The 18,534-nt window shown below is 42.9% G+C and overlaps 1 protein-coding gene across 1 annotated transcript; it reads right to left on the reverse strand.

Moving 5' to 3' along the window:
* Positions 1-1,032: 1,032 nt before the first annotated feature.
* Positions 1,033-11,811, reverse strand: sik1 (salt-inducible kinase 1). The gene is made up of 14 exons (XM_055032013.1): positions 11,339-11,811; positions 10,726-10,926; positions 10,489-10,605; positions 7,642-7,705; positions 7,183-7,344; positions 6,813-6,937; positions 6,608-6,731; positions 6,297-6,517; positions 5,962-6,111; positions 5,759-5,869; positions 5,113-5,335; positions 4,776-5,030; positions 4,500-4,689; positions 1,033-3,945 (listed from the first exon to the last, which is right to left on the reverse strand). The coding sequence occupies exons 2-14, from the start codon at positions 10,876-10,878 to the stop codon at positions 3,423-3,425; spliced, it is 2,418 nt and encodes an 805-aa protein (XP_054887988.1). The 5' UTR covers positions 10,879-10,926; positions 11,339-11,811; the 3' UTR covers positions 1,033-3,422.
* Between the last annotated feature and the right edge of the window lie 6,723 nt (positions 11,812-18,534).

Genomic DNA, 18,534 nt, shown 5'->3' on the forward strand with positions numbered 1-18,534 from the left:
GTTTTGTTTTTTTACAATTTTATTGCAGAAGTTAACTTTTAAGTTTTTTTTTCCCAAAAAAACTTTCAATCTGTGAAACCACATCTTTGTTTGCTTTAGGTTGAGAGCGGCTGAGCATTAGCATTAGCATTCGGGAAGCAAACGTTTGGGGTGCATTCTTGTCACTCATGACGTCAGAGAGATCCAACAGAATTCCACGGGAGATTTGCATTGCAGACGCTTTGCAGAGATGCTCCACTTGCCCTGAACTGATTCTCCGTGTCATGTGCGGCACGTCGGCCGGCTGACATCGGATCAGCAGCTGAGGCCTGACACGGTTGTGCCAGCTGGTCATCAGCGTTCCTTTCAGGCCGGGAGCCAAATGTCGAGACGCATATTGGCTCGCAACAATTTAAATGTGTGCCTGAGGGAACTCTGGAAACTTTAGAAAGGCATCTCTTACCCTCGTCCATGAGGGGGGACAGTAGTGACTCAGATGTCACCCCTCCTGCACCAGCAGGAATGTCGGGTCGGTCACTGGGGTCAGAGGCCTCGCTGCCCTCAGAGATCCGTTTACAGGAAACACCTAACGGTGACCTGTGATCCTGCTGCACCACTTGTTTCATTTTTTTTGTGTGTGTGCATTAATAAGACTTGACGTGTCAAAAACACAGTAAATTAATCTTGTATTGAAGTGGTTTATTTTAAATTAAAAATCGACACATCCTGTCTTTAGTTTCCTTTTTTTATTTCTAAAATTGAATTGTACAGGGTACAGGTCACTTCATATTTTGGAAAAAATTTGAAATGGTTTAGGAATGCAACACTTTTGAGCTACTCCATTCTTTTTTTTCTTTTTACATCCACTGTATGCAATTTCTGTTTAAATTTATTGAATGATCCATAATGAGTGATCCATTGCTTCCTGTTTACACCTGTGGATCACAGAGGCAGGTTTCTTGTAGCCACTCTTCACGCCATCCCAAGCAAATAAGATAAAAGCAGAAGATCATTTTAAACATCTGATCTAGAAAAATGCACAGACACGGCACATAATTCAGGAAGTGAACTTTATTTAAATAAATAGCCACATAAATAAACAATCTTTCTTTAACAAACATTCTCTCTCCTTCTTCTTTCTGGTCCTCCTCTTCATACACACACACACACACACCCACACATACACACAAAGATGTGATCATGCTCAAACAGTCAAGTGACAAAAAAACACAAAACAAACAGGAAATACTTCTTATTATCTGAAGTTCTTATCCAAAGGATTATCTTATTGATTTGTATCACAATTCTTAGTGTTTGACAGTTTTTTTTTCTTCCATCATGAGAAACCAACAAATAAAAGAAAATCCTTAACATAAAGTGCAAATTTTGCTTCTGTTAAAACAGCAAGCTTAAAACAAAATTTCCGAGGGACCAATGAAAGAATGAAGGAACGAATGAATGAATGCATCATCCTTTTTTTCAGTCACAATCGGAGACGGAGGGTTCTGATTGTGAGTTTGTTCCGGTAAAAGGCACAAGTGTCGGTAGTGAGTGCAATCAACCAAAAACTGGAATATCAACACTGCACGTTTCCGGGTCCGGGAACCTGGAGGAACACTGCTCTCCTATGAGATGTTTCACAGATATGAGACGAAGAAATGAACACACCATAACACACATCGCTTCATCTGAACTAAGGTTGCAGCCACTGAATAAAGTTCAGCTTCCTTCACAATATGGTATTGCTATATTTAGGTTTAGTTGTTTTTTTTTTTTTTTTTTTTTATTTCCTTTTTCTTCTTCTTCTTTTCTAAAAAAGTACAAAAAAAGAGAGAACACAACCATGGTCCTGACAGTAACAGCTAGAGATACAAAGAAAAGGTGTAGCTTTAGGATTTGGTGGCAGCAGGAGTTTCAGATCACATGGAAATGGTCGCTAACCGCCCGGCTACATCTTGAGACAGCATTTGAGAAAAGGAAAAAGTCAGTAGTGTGTCTTTGACAGATCACCTGTGCTGTTCGCTCTTTGGTAAAACCCAAAATTTCTTCTTTTCTGTTAACTACGAGCACTCCGCAGGATGAAGCAGCAGGCTTGTTTTTTTTTTTTTTTTCTTAAATGCCTTCCTCTAAATCACTACAGTGTCATGTTTATTGGATCGCATTACGACGAGTACCTTTTCTGGTCGGACAACTAGCAAAGCGAGATCAAACACATTTAAAGATAAAAAAAAAAAAAATGAGCGAAGGAAAACCTCAGGCAAAACACGCAATTTTTAACCTTGTTTTTCCGTCGAGTTTCTGTGTGAAATATTGCACTGTTCCCACAGTCTTTGTTCTGTCCAGCTTTCCTCTGATACACTGGGAGTGAAAAACAAGGACACAGAAGTGGAGGCGCTCCAGGAGCGTCCAGATCGCAGGTCGACGCCGCAATAGTGTGAGGGCAAAAGCATATGGAAGGCAGTTCTGTCCTGAGGGATTTAGGTGAGTTATAATAGAAAAAGCAATGCCAATTCTTATTGCTCACTTATGTTGTTCACCATTTTTATATCAAATCTATTATTATTTTTTGTCTCTGTTGGTGTTAAGTGAACAAATATTGCATACAAGAACAATTTAGTGTTTTGCTTTTCGCTCAGTTTGCTCTCCCAGGTCAATTTGCCACTCACAATATGGCGGGTGAGCTGACGAATCATTTCTACAGGGCAGCGATGCGTCTGCTCTTCCATGTCTAACTTGAAAACGTGTTCTCTGGTGGGATTTCACCCTGTTGCCTGAGGAGGTAGTGAAAGCATCTAACATGGAGGCGCTCAGCAAACGAAGACATTGTGGATCTTCACCCCGGCGTACCTGTTTGTGCTTTAACTAAATCAGCGAAACAACGTCTCCGTTCAGTTTTGGCTGATTACTACATCGCAGTCTTCCTGCAGCTTGAGGTAAAAAGCAGCGTTTTGCGCAGCAAAAACAATCTCGCACTGAAACAAACAAACAAAAAAAACAAATCGTCACAGTTTCCGTACAAGTCCTTCAGTGAACGCGTTCGAGCTGCATCTTCATTGCACTGCTACAGAGAAAAGTCTCTAGAAAGGCGAACAAAGTGGGGAAGAATTTTGGTCTTACTTAACCGAAGAAGAAGTCGAACAAAAAGCAGAGGAGCGAATCTTCTTCTTCACTTAGACAGCATCAGAATTCGAGTCAAATATTTCAGCTGATCTCATTCAAGTGAGTCCGACGGAGAGCTGGAAGAGAGCCGATCACTCTTATTGCTTCTCTGGCTGCTGAATTCACCGTCTCATCCAGAGTTTGGTTATTGCTTCGTCTTTAGCTTATATGGTCTCAAAAAACAAGGTGGACACATTCTGACGTGCCAGTTTGTCGCTTGCATCAACTTTTTGTTTCTTTTGCTCAGTTGTGCTCTGTTTTTTTCCTGGGGACAGTCCTCCTTTTTATTTCACCATCACGCAGCTGCTGAGCTGCTGCTGTCCGGCCAGGCCCAGCTCCTGCATGCCGGGGTCAGCGCCGGAGGCCGGGCCCATGCTCCACACGGCCAGATTGGACGGGACGGGGAAAGGGCATTGTGCTGCGGACTGAGGCTGCTGCAGCACGGCGAAGGAGAGAGGCTGGGGCTGCTGGCTGATGTGCAGGCGCGCCTCGAGCATGTAGGCGGCGGAGGCCACGGGGGACAGGGAGGAGGAGTAGCAGCTGGACGTAGGCGAGGAGCAGCCAGAGAAGGAGGTGGTCTCCAGGGTTTGATGCCAGAGGCCCGCCGAAGCCGGCTGCTGAGGAGGAGGAGGAGCAGGCAGGGCGGGCTGGACGGACGGAGCATCAAAGATGGAGGAAGGGGAAAACGTGGATGTGGGTGGAGGAGAGGGCGACTGCTGCTGGGCCAGGAAGAGCAGGGGGTTCTGGGTAGGTCCGGTCTGAGGGGCCTGGACCTGGGGTTGAGGTTGGTGCTGAATCTGCAACATCCTGGAAACAGATGCAAAGAATAAGATGCTGCTCTAACGTCAGGATACAAATCTACCCTTAAAATTTCTACTGATCACATTTTCAGACAACTAAGAACAATTTCTTCTCTTTAAATGACAAAACACTTTGATTGACTTTTTGGGATTATTCTGTGATTGCATCACATTCTGATGAATTAAAAACGACTTCGCTGCAAAAACACAAAATAATTCCAAGTATTTCTGGTCTAGCTTTTTATGTAAATATCTTAGTAAACTTAAAAGAAAAGTAACTTACAAGTAACTTTTCAGCAAGATGTAGGCTCTTGCTTTAAGACGATAATACATGAACACTGATGAAAAAGTACAAGTACAAGTACTATGTCTAGCTGAAAAGTTTCTAGTAAGATAGTTTTGTCTTATTTTAAGTGTAAAAGAAACTATAACCAAAACGACAAGGCTCAATTTTGTATTTTCAGTGAATTCCTCTGCAGGACTTTTTCCTCTTAGAAACTTCAAGAAAATGAAAGTTTTGCCTTAAAAAACTTAATTTGAAGGATCAAATTGGATGCTGACCTTTGCTGGTGCAGCACCTCCTCCAGCATGCTGCGATGCTCGGAGAAGGCCGGGCCGAGGGAGCCTCGGCTGCCGCGGTTGGAGGTGGACGGGGGAACGACCTGCCTGGTCAGACCTTTGATCTTATTCAATCCCAGAAGGCCTTTGGTGCGCGTGTTTTTCCTCAGCTGTTGGCGGAAAGCTTTGAGGCCTGCAGGAACACAGAAACCTTAAGGTGACACGGCGCAAACACACAGCAGGTGGGATTGTTCTGGAGGGGGTGGTGTGAGTGCGTACCTTGTGTGAGGGAAGTGTCGGAGGCCCTGCGGCCTTCCTGGAAGCTGACTGCAGGCAGGCTGCTCTGAGCTTGGGGCACCAGGTGGGAGGAGAGAGCCAGAGGAGCTCCGGCAGGAAGCCCGGCTCTACCTTCAGCCCTGGAGGTCAGAAGTGTTGACATCTCCCCCACAGCGGACTGCAGTGTGGGAGCGGGACTGCATGAGGACTTCAGACAGCTGTCTGACGACGCTCCGTCTGAGGGACTCACCACAATACCTACAGAGACGGAGCAGAGGAAGTTTTAACATCCTGACCGGGCAGAGTGAAACGTGTTGCCGTGCTTGCGATAAATACTGACATGGAGGATTGCATTGGTGGAAACGGGCGGAGACTTCGGCCACAGTGTGTCTGCGGGACGTCGTGGGCGGAAGCAAGGGCCCGAGGCTCTGCGTGGCCTCCTCCTCCTCCAGGTCTCTGGGACGCACCTCCTCGCTGATGCTGGTCTCCAGCAGGCTGTTGGGTGAGATGGAGCGGTTCCAGAGGAGTCTGTTCAGGCTGGCCTCCACCGGGAACACCACCCGCTGAAAAGCATAAGGAGCAAGGCGGTTATTGATGGAGACTGGCTACTGACTTTCCAAGTTGTCACGGCTCTCTAAGCTTCAAAAGCAAAATTATCACAAGAAAAGGTGGGTGGCGACGGGTCGTTTGTTTCATGAGCACAACTCCGACTTGATTGTTTGAAAAGTATATGTTGTTTATTTCTAGCAAAAATATAGACAAAATATTAACTAAATAGTCACAAAATCATTTTTAAAAACTTCCTGTAGTCACACCGGACATTTTGACAAACAAAAAACATCCACACTGTATATTCTAACTTCTTAAAGAAAAAATGAAGTAAGTAGGACTTTTGATTCACAAAACCTAAACATAAATGGCCACAACACACATGGTCCTCTGGCAACGACAGCGAGCTGACGAAGGACATCAGGGTTTCAATTTACCTGGAATAGTCCACCTTGGTCGCACTCCACCTCGGAGTAAACAGGAGGAGTGTTTTGGGTTGGGAGTGAGAAAGGAGTAGATCTAAAACTTTCACTGGATTCCATGATGACCTAGAGAAAAGACCAACAATAAAAATCAGCTTTTGACTTGAGCTTTATATAAAAACAGGTCTGAGTTTTGTACATCCTGACGGAGCGCTGACCTCTGGGCCGGTGGAGTCGGACGTGCTGCGGGGTCTCTGGCTCCAGGTCCCACACTGACGACTCAGCTGCTGAGCACGATGCTCTCGCACTCGCTCCAGCAGCAGGTAGTAGATGGCGGAAAAGTGATTATAGCTGCTGCTCTGCAGAGACTGAGGGAAAAGGAACAGCAGATTAGTGATAGAAATGAAACACTTCAGTTGATTGGTTGATCTGCAGCATCATGTTGTGGTGCGACATTTTCCAAGGAGGGACTTGGAAAATGCTATTATATAATCGCAAGAGTGTAGATATATTCACAAGGCACTGCAGATGAGTGAGACGCTCTTTTTCTCACCTCGATTGTCCTATGGCGATCGATGCCCAGCGTGTTCATGATGCCCAGCACCGGTTCGCTATAATCGCCCAGGTTGGAGTTGTACTCTGTAAGGGAATGACTGAGGGTCTGGTGGGCGGCCGACGGGTCGGCCAGCATCCAGCGGTGCTGCTTGATCTGGGCTACGCTGATCCTTTTGGCCGGGTCCACCACTAGCATCTTACGGATCAGGTTTTCACAGTCTGTCGAGGGTAGAAAAATGCGATCAGCCTGACTGGTTCTGGGTAGTTCACTTTCAGATTTCCTCAAAACAGACAAAAGGAGGTGTGTACCTTGGGACATGAAGAAGGGAATCCTGAATCGTCCCTCTGTGACTCTCTGTCTGAGAGCGGGAAGGCTGGGTGCATCGAACGGAAGAGAGCCGCAGACCAGAACGTAAAGCACTACGCCGAGGCTCTGTGAGCAGAAAAGAGACGGGATTAATTTATGCTTTATACTTCCAGTTAGTTGTTTTGCTTTTATCCATTGAGTGCTTACCCAAATGTCAAGCTGTGGCCCCTCATACTCTTTCCCCTCAAACACTTCGGGAGCGGCGTAAGGCGGGCTGCCGCACCACGTAGACAGAGGCTCCCCTGCGTTGTAGAAGTTCCCAAATCCAAAGTCTACAAGGAATAAACAAACACATCCATCACTTTAAACCTGAGGAACATCCTGAGAAACACCCTCACTGCTTAACATCAGTCCTAGTGCACCGACTCAATCGTTCACATTCAATCAGCACTGATTCAATGATAGCCTTTTAGAAATCCCAGAGCGGCTGCAAATACTCTTAAACCAATTAACTCTGTCTCACACTTTGCTTCCCAGTAAATGTGAGAGCAGCGAGCGGTTTATGTTGCAGACCTACCGGCCAGTTTGATGTTCATGTTGGCATCCAGCAGCAGGTTCTCGGTTTTGAGGTCGCGGTGAACGATGTGATGCCGGTGGCAGTAGTCCACCGCCGTGAGGATCTGCCAGAACTTCTTCCGTGCCTCGTCTTCACTCATGCGGCCGTTTGAGGTCAGGTGGTCTGCAAAGAGGGAGAGAGAAAGAGGACAGACATTTTAGTGGCTAATCTGAGGTAAAGCATGACATTTAATTATAAATTAATCAGACAACTTTATTATTATTAGCTTTGTTAGGATTTTGTTCTTTAGAACATTTTTTAAATCCTCAAAAATTCTACTGTTTTTCATCATTACTTTCCTTTTTTTCCCCTATTTATCTAGAGCTGGAAAATTTCAAAAGTGAATTTCACACTTCTGCATGCTTAATATAAAAGTCAAAGAGTTTTATGTCAAACTATCCGGATCAGATCAGAACTTACCGAACATCTCTCCGTTCTTTGCATATTCTGTGACAATGTACAGCATGTCTTTGGTCTCCATGACCTAGGAGAGAAAAAAGCGAGATTTAAATGACTGAGTCAAGTGTAAAACTTGTTCCAAGAATTCCTGTGCAGCCGCGAGACATTTCCTAACCGCCTAAACCTCCTTCACATACTTCTCCATAAACTTGTTCCACTCGTTGCAAAAATGCCACAGGCTGTCCATCGCGTTACATAAGCCGACCAATTTCCTGAACGCATTTTTATCATGTTTTAAACACCAGTTTACACACGTCAACACAAACCATAACTAAGATTCTTAACATTCACTTAGACCAGCTACATAAATGATTGGGAGTGTTACCAAGAGGCTAGTACCAATTAGCAAGAGATGCTAGTGTTTAATTTCACAATTCCCCAGCCTCCTTACGACGAACAAAAGTGCAACAGTTTCACACAGGCTTGCTCACACGGGGCCTGTCTTTTATATTAAAAGCAGCGTACGTGCGGTAAAAGTCCCAGTCCTTTTCCTGGAGCTCACAGAGGGCCTCCGTTTCCTCTGAGGCCCCCGGGGACGGAATAGTTTCGGCTGAAAGGTTGCACAACAAAGCAATTTTCCCTCAGATGACAAAAAGCCCGAATGGATAATGCCGCCGGCCGGTTTTGAACTGATTGTCACCAAATTCCACTGAATGGAGGAGTTTTATTTTGCCCAGACCCTTTAGAAAACCAAAGGTGGGTGAGTGAATACTCAGTCCACCAAGAGGAAAACAGTGTTTATCTCTGAGACAGACCAATACTCTGGAGCTCAGTCACCTTGAGGTGATGCTGACGTCATACACCTGATGCTTTAAAGGCCCCCCATTCAGCCATACTTTACATTTGAAAAGCCTCATAGAAAAACCTTTACCTTCCTTTTTGCTTACATTACAGGAGATCGGATAAGTTTACACTCAGTGCCCCACCATTGGGGTATTTCTGAACCCAAAGGGACTTGGATGAAACGACAACGAAAGGTCATCTATTGTTGATGATACAAGGGGAAAATCCATCTTGTTCCCATGATGATGGTAGGAGAGTGAAAGCAGCAGCAAAGCGAAGCAAAAAACAAACAAAAAAGACAGCACAGACACAAAGATCATAAGACTGTCTTATGCCAGATTCCTTCCTTTGTACAGGAAGGAGAGGATTATGTGACTCGCATCATCTCCATCAAGCCAACAGCCAGAGGCTAGGTCACAAAGAGGCTAGAGACAAACACAAGACCCATCGGAGTGATGTAACATCACCCTTTATCATCACTTACTAGATTCATGACTAATTCACCAAATGAAATTACTTCAGCTGCTCTGAAACAAAGCGCACAGAACATCAGTCGGTTCGTCAGCCTGCTAGCGCCACAGCGTTCAGACATTAATCGTCTTCACATTCCTCCCAGGTTGAATCATGTCAATCCATGAACAGAGAGAACTCAGTGTTTGCTAGTTAAGACTAGGCATTGGAGTTGTGCTACTCTACAAAGAGAAGAATAACATTTATTTTATTTCTGTATTTTATGTATCAAAAAATAATGAATGAATGCTATACGTAACATAAATTGTTGCATTTCTGTTTAATTATGAACATCATATTCATTTTAGCTGTGAATGTCTGGGTGAATTCAAGTAAACCGTGATACGTTTTACTAGTTAGTTGTTTTGACTATTCAGTCAGACAAATTCAACTAAGATGCAAAAATTAATACCAGCATGTCAGCTCAGACATCTCGTCATTTCATCACAGTTTTGAAATGCATCATGATTTTCTGCACTTTCTATCGAGGGTGTAAAAATAATTCTGAGCTGCACATAAAACTGCTGGTAAAGAAAAAGAAAATAATATAAAATAATTAGAGAATTACCGTTAATTCAATTGTAAAAACCCACATCAGAAGTACATTAGATTGTTATCATTCTGCTAATTATGATTATAGATTTACATTGCATTAATATGTACCTATGCATATGAGAAGAAGTAATGGCTGAAGGGGGGGTTCCCAGAAATAAAGTCTTGCTCAGAACAGTCAGATGTAAAGTAATCCACAAAGGCAGCAAAACAAAAAAAGAGTGAATAATAATAAAACAGCGCTTGTTTGCTTGTTTCCAGGGGGATTTGTTTGTGTGTTTGTTGCCAGACGTGTGCCAAAGTGCCTGCAAGGTCGGCTGACATGGTAAAAGCGGATTCTTCTCACTAAGTCTTCGATTTGATTAGGAGTAAAGCAGCGCTTTGTGAGGAGGCTTTCACGTGAGGCACAGACACATTGCACTTGGCTTTAACAAGTGCTAATTGGACTTAATGTTCTGATCCAGCACACTTCCTCACCTGACTGCTCTTAAGCCCGCATTTCTTCAGCCAACATATCATTACATAACCAAAAAAAAAAACAACATGCTACAAATGCATTGTTTCCACGATTGACTGGTGCCCATAAATGTCCTTGCAGAAAGCGAGAGAGATAGCGAGCGAGGTCAAATAGGATTGCACTAATGCTGCTGTGCTGTACTTATGATTTGGAGTACTCTGAGAATCAGCAGCGCACCACCAGCTGGCGAAAACCACTTGCATGCCAAATGCCCCTTATTTCCTTCCTATCTATTGCCACTTCTATTTCCTGATGTGTGCAATAATGATGCACAGTGCTCTGCAGTCCAGCACTGTTAAATGTGCAAAGTTCTCCGCACAAACTTAGACAAACTCCCAAACCTAGAGAGGGAAACTCAAAAACCGCACGCCTTCCAGTAATCTGCACACGTACCGTTGCACCCCATGCAAAACCGCAGCACAGAAGAGATAAGAAACAACACACACCTGGTAGAGCTTGATGATATGGGGATGGTTCAGCAGCTTCATTATCTGCACCTCTCTGTAAATTTTCTCCAGGTTCGAGGGGCTCAGTCTGGTCTTATCGATGATCTTTATTGCCACCTGCAATGAAATGCATGAAAAAGAATTAGCATGCAATAAATAAGAATTTTTTTTTTAAAGCATAAATAAATAAAGGCATGGATTTTAAATTAACTATATGTCAGAAGAAAGCCCGCTGACCTGTGTTTTGGTGACTTTGTGCTTGGCCAGTTTCACCACTGCAAAGTTTCCTTTCCCCAGGGTGCGGATGATCTCATAGAAGCCGACCTGAAGCGGCCTCCCCTGCGCAGGGCTGGGCTGAGCAGCCCTGCTGCTGTCTGTCATGATCACCATGGCGCACCAAATGTAGTAGCAAAAGCTTAGACAAAGGCAGGCTTGTACCTGTGAAAAACGAGCAGAACAATTGCTCATTTAATATTCCGTGATCTCTATTGAACCTACACAAACCTGGGAAATCAAAGAAAAAGATGCCAAAAATATATTATCATGATCATTATTATTATTATTATTATTGGAAATGTTATTTTTATTCAAAAATAGATATAAATATTTTGTCAAAGAAGTCTGATATTTTATTATAGATCTCTCCAGTTCCACAAATCAAACATGAACAATCTAAAAGTGGCTAAAAAGTAAAGTCAGAAATTATTGCGCTTAAAAAAGTAGCCAAATTATTTATTGACTCATTTGTGTGCTTCTATTGTTTGTTTGCTTGTTTTTGTTCTTTTGTTTGCTTTTGCGACGACGGACTATCAACCGAATATTAAGCGATGAAAAGTGATAAAAGTCTCACCTCAGAAAGACATAAAGCGCCTTCTCTCGCGGTTCAGACTGCTGCGCGACGGAAAGTGAACCATTCCACCGCGGCTCCGACAAGCAAACGCATCAAAGAAGGAAAAACTGCGGGAGCCACGCGCGATGCAACTTTTCCCCTTCAGCTGTTCGCTCTGAGCTCACAGGAAGGCTGTCGGCCCGGGACTGCGCTGCGGTCTGTGTGCGCCCGAAAGCTCCGCCGGAATGCAGAGCTGCGGGCTTCGGCACTCGCAGAGGGAACTCCTCCTCCTCCTTTTCCTCTTCCTCTACCCTCCCTCCCTTCCTTTCCTCCCCCCCGCTCGCTCCCTCAGCCACCATAACAAATTCATACCCACCTCATTAACGTCACACCCGCGTCAGAGCTCCGAGCTGGGTGCGAGGCAAGGCCGGACCCGAGCGCGACGCACGGGTTGCTGGGTAACCGCTCGGCTAGGGCGCTCGGTGACGCGAATGCTGATGAAGAGGTTGCTTGGAGATGGGAGCGGTGACGTCAGTCGTAAAGATGTGTCACCACGTGATGTTTCCGTCCGCCGGGCTGGCTGGCTGCAGCTCGCGGGCTCTTTGTCTCGCGCTTCGCCGGAGCGCGAGCGCGCGCGTCCTCAGCAGGAACAGAAACAGAAAGCAGCAGCAGGCTGGTCTGTCTCTGTTACTCAGAATGAAATACATTTAAATCTGAAACTTTTATTCTGAAGTATTCCTCCACATGCAGCAATGTTTAAACACCCCGAGGATACAAGTAAACGTCTTATTATTATTATTTTAAACATATATATGTATACTTTTCAGAAGATAATTACAGAGTGCATGTTGCAATTATAAAACTTTTGCCCTGCAGCAATGAAGTACTGTGGTCGGATCCCAGCCTGAGTGTTTCTGTATGAAGTCTGCCACTTCTCCCTGGGCGTGTGTTGGTTCTCTACAGCTTCCACCCACAGTCCAAAAGCATGACTTTTAGGTTGCTTCACGCTAAATTGCTGATTTTGGTGGGCGTACATGTGCATGCTTTGTTTGTGCTGCTTGTCTCAGTTGTCCTGCGATAGACTGGTGACTTTGTCCAGGCTGTCGCTTGTCCTTTCGCCCAGTGACAGCCGGAGACGTGCACCAGCCTCCAGCAAACCTGCAAAACGAAGCCTGTGTAAATAATGGATGGGTTGATGGGCGTTTCAATTATGCAACAGGCAGTTAGTGCACAAGGAAAATAATCAGTGTTACAAAACAAGCACCAAGTTAACAGAGATGTGTGAGTTCTTGTAAAGAGTTACATAGGGACAGTTGCAATAGTTAGGATTTATAGGCTGTGGCGTTGCATAGGAAAAGGATAGCAACGCATGCCGGCAAAGTTAGGGAGTTAAACCATGGAGTCTAAACATTCCTATAAAGTTAATATGCAATATTTCCAAACATGTATGGAAATGGCAAGATTATTATGGGTATAAAGCACTTAAAACCCTGATGTGTAAATACACATTTCCGGACAGAACTGATGTAGTCAGGTCGTCTTTCTCACACACACCACTTGTGAACACTGGGCTGAGATCCAGAGTTTTTGATGGCTTCTCCAAAACATTCTTTTCCTTAATGTAAATGTAATGTAATGCACTAAATGATTTGGCAGAATAATTAGGACATTTTCCATCTTACAGGCCTCTTTGAATCCAAGGTTTAACTTCCTGGTTTGACACAAATATAGATTTTATTTTCACACGCTGTTCTGTTGTCATAATGCCGCAGGATGGTGAAGCGCACCACTTCCTCCTGCAGCACAACACCCACATTTCACATTTGTAATGACATTTTCCACCTTGCTTCCCCCCTTCTGCTCTAAATATAACAATGGTCATTGTGGCTAAGCACTTAAATTTTTGTTTCCAAACTGCAATCTTGGATTTTCATGAAACTTTAGGATTAAAGGGTCATTCTCTGAGTGACCTCCAGGCCCATGTCAGCATTTGCACAAGATGTTTTGCATTTGTTCTGGACAATTCATATTGAAAAGCATTCAACTCTGTGACCCAGAACATTTCTCCTTCTTAAATGTGTGTGTTGTTTGCATAATGCTGTAGTTTGAGCTGATATGAATGTAACATCTTCAGGCATCGAGAGAATCTGGGGTAACTCAAATGCTGTGCACGAACCATGACAGCATCTGGGGTCTCCCACATTATTTAGAGGCAGAATAATCTTAGTGTATGTTCAGAATGTGTATTATTTTGACTGTTTTTGAAAAATGTGAAAGAATTTTGATCATTTTAATTGACCTAAAGTAGGAAATGTGTAGTCTGATTTAATGCCAGTCAATTTACGTCTATTGAAATATCTTGTTTAAAATGTATGAATATTGGTGTAAAAATGACTCTTAATTCACAAAAAATATTATTTGTAATAACAGTTTTTAAATGTAAGTAGATCAACTATGTTTTTCTTTTTTAATTCAGCAATTACGTTTATGTTTTTTGGTTTTAAAAAATGTATGAAATTGATTTCTTGCTCTGAATGGAAAACATAAAACCTTCACTGTTAAAGAAAAGCAACACAGCAAATAGTAGCTGAATTCATGTTTAGCTAATTTTCTGGTGATGAACCGAATAATTAATCAATATCCTGGTTCATTTTCAGTCATATGCATCACATGAGTTGCATTAAACCCTATCTGGTGCATGACAAACTGCCTTGGCATGCTTTTTAGGCAGCGTTCGTGTTGCTCAGTTTAGAAAAAAAAGGTTCAATCCGCAGGGGTCACACACCTCCCATGAAGGAACAGCAACAAATAGTTCATTGACCATGACATGGCTGATGTGGTGGAAAATGAAAGGAAACAAGCTTTGCGACACCAAGGCGTGAACGTACCGACTTCGTAAATGCTGGGAAACCACCACACTCCTGTTATGAAGCTCAATGAATTCTCTTTCAATCTCAAGGATTTGTTTGTAAAAGTCATAGTCAGATCTGAAACCTATTTCAGCTCAAGCTCAGATCATCTCAAACTGATCACAGATGCTTTGTCCTTCTTTGGCTTCAAAAGGATTGTCAGCAGTGGCTCACAGGTTTTCGTCAGATTGGGGAGTTTACTCTGCGGCTGGAAGGCCGTCGGATGGCCTTAAGCAAAACCAAACTTAATTGCCATTGGTTAAAAGAAAAAAAATCCCCCCTGAAAGATCAAAGGATGAGATAAAAATAACCCAATCAAATTTTAACTAATTGGATCAAACTTGTTTCTACTCAGCCTATCGACTTGATTTGCTGTGGGAACCACAAACACTTTGAAAATACACAGCTTTGTCGTTTACCACTCATTTTAAAGAACATTAATTCAGAAATGCATCCAAATAGCACTTTATAATAAAGCAATGCACTTTCTGACTTGCATTTTGTCTTGACGATGTCAAGAGATTCTTTTCAGCCGAAGCAAATGTCACCTGAAGATAATTTAATCACCTATCACATAAATCTAATTAAATCATTGGGAGGTTAACTTTGAGATACAGTTATATTGGTTGTTTGTTCTCAGGATAGTGGAAGAAGACTTTTCTGTACTTCTTGTTTTTTCTTCTATTGTTTGCAACTTTTTCGTTAGACTGCTTACAAGTCGTTGCAGATTACACGTCAACAAGAACATCAGCATTTTACAAATGCTCGATCTTATCTGTATTGACAGAATGACTCCACTTGCTTTCACTTGACTTTTTTTTTTTTTTATTGCCACACAGCCACAACGTGTATGTTAAATTCACCTCAAAAAGGCTTGGTTACGTTCAGTTCTGTCTCTGATTATCAGTTTGGGAACAAACAACGACGAAAGTCGGCAAAATATGTCCGAGCTGAATGAGTGGCACAAATCACAGACAAGGGGACAGCGTGTCGCTGTAACGCCGCGTGACGTCCGCAGGAGAGAAGTCACTGTAAACAGCAAACAGCAAACTCCTAATTGTGTTCTGAAACACTCTCAAATGTTAAAGGAATGCAAATCACATGCCAAATGTCGCAACTCAAAGGTCACACAGTGTTTTGATGCACGCTGGCAACAAAACCGCTCGGCCCACAGAGTATCTTGTCACGCGTTTTTTCATAACCAAACGTCTGCTCCCGTTTGAATGTGAGCACCCCTTGCATGCTGCAGTTGTATTTCCTGTGTGGGCAAAGCACACAAAGTCGCCTTAGTCAGCTTCTTCTAGCACAAAATAAAAAAAAAGACAAGTTTTGGGATTTTACTCATTTGAGTCTAAATGTAATTTATCAAATTGTTAAAAAAAATAGAAAAAAAATTGTACAAAAACAAACAAACTCATATATACTAGGAAAACTGTGTTCTCTAACTTTTTCAAATGATGTTGGTTAGCATATTTTTTGGACGAAGTGTCCTTCCACATTTGAGACATACAGAAACTTGCAAACAAGGAACACAAGAGCTGTTTAGAAACATCGACGCAAACTCCTCGGTTTGCTGCTTGGTCAGCTCTTATCAGCCACTTCCAAGCCTTTCCCCCATACGCTGCTATCAAGTGTTTACACAACAAAGCAGCAAATCCTATATTTCCTGTTTACGCCAGCACATGCGATATTTACATTTCTGGTGATGTAATACACTCTCAACATATGGTGATGAAAGATCAAACCTCCAAGACTCCTGAGTTGGACAACGGTTGTTTTTATTCAAGACTGACTTTTGGAAAACAGAACATCTTGAAGATGTAACTCAAAAGCCAGATCCCTGGCACTGAGAGGAAACCGGCCAGCTGGGAATAAGCTCTATTTCCACAGAGAGGGACGGTCAACATCCAACGAGTCCCACCCGAATGAATGACTAAAATCTTTATCTCGATCGCATGTCCACAAAAACATCAGGAGAAAAGAAGTAATAAAACGGGAGCAATAATCAAATGTAAAATAAAACTTTTATATTCAGCTTGAAAAGGAGCTGGAGGTGGATGCCGGTGTGATTCTGGGGTGTTTGAGCTTTGGGATGCAGCGCTGTGTGTATTTACATGATCTCCTTTTTTCTAACAGACATTTCTCCAATTTTCTCTGATCAACTTCTTCCGTGACTTAACTTTCTCCACAGCTGCATGTAATTTCTAACCAACCACCTCCTCCTGGTTCAGTGATCAGCTCAGTCTTTCTCAGTCTCTCACTCTTGTTACACTACCAGCCTCTATTCCTATATTTCCCTTGAGCGGTGTTATGGTGGCCGCCTCTCTGCGTTTTGGCTCCTGCTGTTCAACTTTTCTAACACATACATTGTGGATTTCTATCTCAGCGCCTTACACAGTTTAAATATTTCCACCTGCAGCTTGTAATGCCATGATTATCCAATGTACGCTGTCCACCAATGTACTTCTACAATTTGTGACACTGTCTGCAGCATTGCCAACTATAGACAGTCTTCTGTGAGATGTCACGTGGCTGAGATGGAAGTTAGTGAATACATGTTTGTCTGAGTTTGATTCAGTTTGAATGAGCGTGAATGAAAGAAAATCTTTCCACCACTTATAACATTTTTAAAAGTTCCTCTGCTGCTCCATCTACTTCCTCACTCCTGCAGAGGCCTGCTAATGACCCAACATTTGATGCAGGCGTGTCGAACCTGGAAACAAACTACAACATGTTATATAAATGTTATGTAGCGTTTTATTTAATAAACATGATGTATCGTGGAAATTATACCATGCCTGTCGGAAGCTGCATTTTCAAAAGTGATCAGTAAAACCGAAACAGAAGAACTACTATTAATAACAGAGAGAATATATGTGCTGAATAATTCAATCCAAGTCAACCTTACGAGAACCAGTTCTCTCTCTCTTTCTCTCATTCTCAGTCTTCCTCTCTTTCTCACACTGCCAGACAAACACAGAGGCCTCTTATAACACTCACTGTTTAAACACCGCCTCCTGACCCGCTGCTCTGTCTGATTGTATATATTAGTAAAAGCAGCTGCTAATATTCAGCTCTGAGTTGAAATCAATGTTTTTTTTTTCTTCTCCAGTCTTATGTCAAAAAACAACCATGTTGGATTTCCTGCTCTGACTGCAGCAAGATGTCTTCAGAAAATTGTCACAAACTGCTGAACGTCTCAGCGTTTGTCTGGAAGAGAAGTGACAAACAGAAGTGACTATTGCTCCATGTTGCACGGTGTGGTGAGCAAATACAAAGAACGACACGTGTTTCTCCCCCTCCGCCCCGCCCCCGCTCCTTATGACCTTTAGACTAGCATGAGTGAAAAAAGGTCACCCCAGAAGGGTATTTCTACCCCTTCCTTAAATTTTGCAGCCTGACAGTTAGCAGAGGGCGTCTGACAGGACGATGAGTCACAAATGTGACCTGAGAAGTTTCAGTTTGCTAAATTCAGGTTGCAAGTTGTTGGGTGTTTTTTTTCTTTCTACTCTATGTGTTGCCCAGATGTGTGACAACGTGAGCGTGAGCAGAAACCGAAGCTTCAGAGAGGAGAAACCATGCGAAGGCTAGAACGTGGAGCTCAAACATCAATTTCTGTTTGTCTTGTTCTGTGTGACTGTGCTGTAGCTGTTAAAAAAGTTTGAGTTTTCCTGCTGGGATCAAACAAACTGTCCTTTCAAAGACCTCTCTCCAAAGACTGAACTGACTTCAGTCTCACACCTCACAGCCCGAAGTGTGATGTATGCTCCAAATATTTACCACTATCTATAACCTGGGACACTTTAGTCTATGATTGAAATCCTTCCTACAGTGGAGAAGAGTTGTGCTCCTCAAGCTTTTTCCCATTTTGTCTCATTATACAGCAGCAAACTTCAACATGTCACAGAGCAACAACAAAGCTAAATGTGGAGTCGAAACAAAAAATGCACAGTATTTTAATTTTCTTTCTATATATAAAATCTGAAGAATTTGCTGCAAATGTATTCATTTGCAGCAAATGCTTTGTAGAACCATCTTTCACTGGCATTACAGTTTGAAGATGTTGGGGTTTTATTGGGCGAGACTGAAATTTCTAAACATTTTTTCTTCTCAGATCTGCTCAAGTTTGGTCGGACTGGATAGAAATTGTTCAAGATCTTATATAAGTCTTGCCTCAGCTGTATTTGAGAATCTATTTCTGGATCTCGAGACTAGAAAAAGAACCAGTTTCAAGGCTTGTTCTGCCTATAATGTTTCCACTTTCCGAACTGTATTTGCGTCGTCCATCTTCCCATCGGCGCTGATTAG

This window comes from Poeciliopsis prolifica, unplaced genomic scaffold, assembly GCF_027474105.1.
Source record: "Poeciliopsis prolifica strain line A6 unplaced genomic scaffold, Auburn_PproV2 SCAFFOLD007, whole genome shotgun sequence".
Classification (NCBI taxonomy): domain Eukaryota; kingdom Metazoa; phylum Chordata; class Actinopteri; order Cyprinodontiformes; family Poeciliidae; genus Poeciliopsis; species Poeciliopsis prolifica.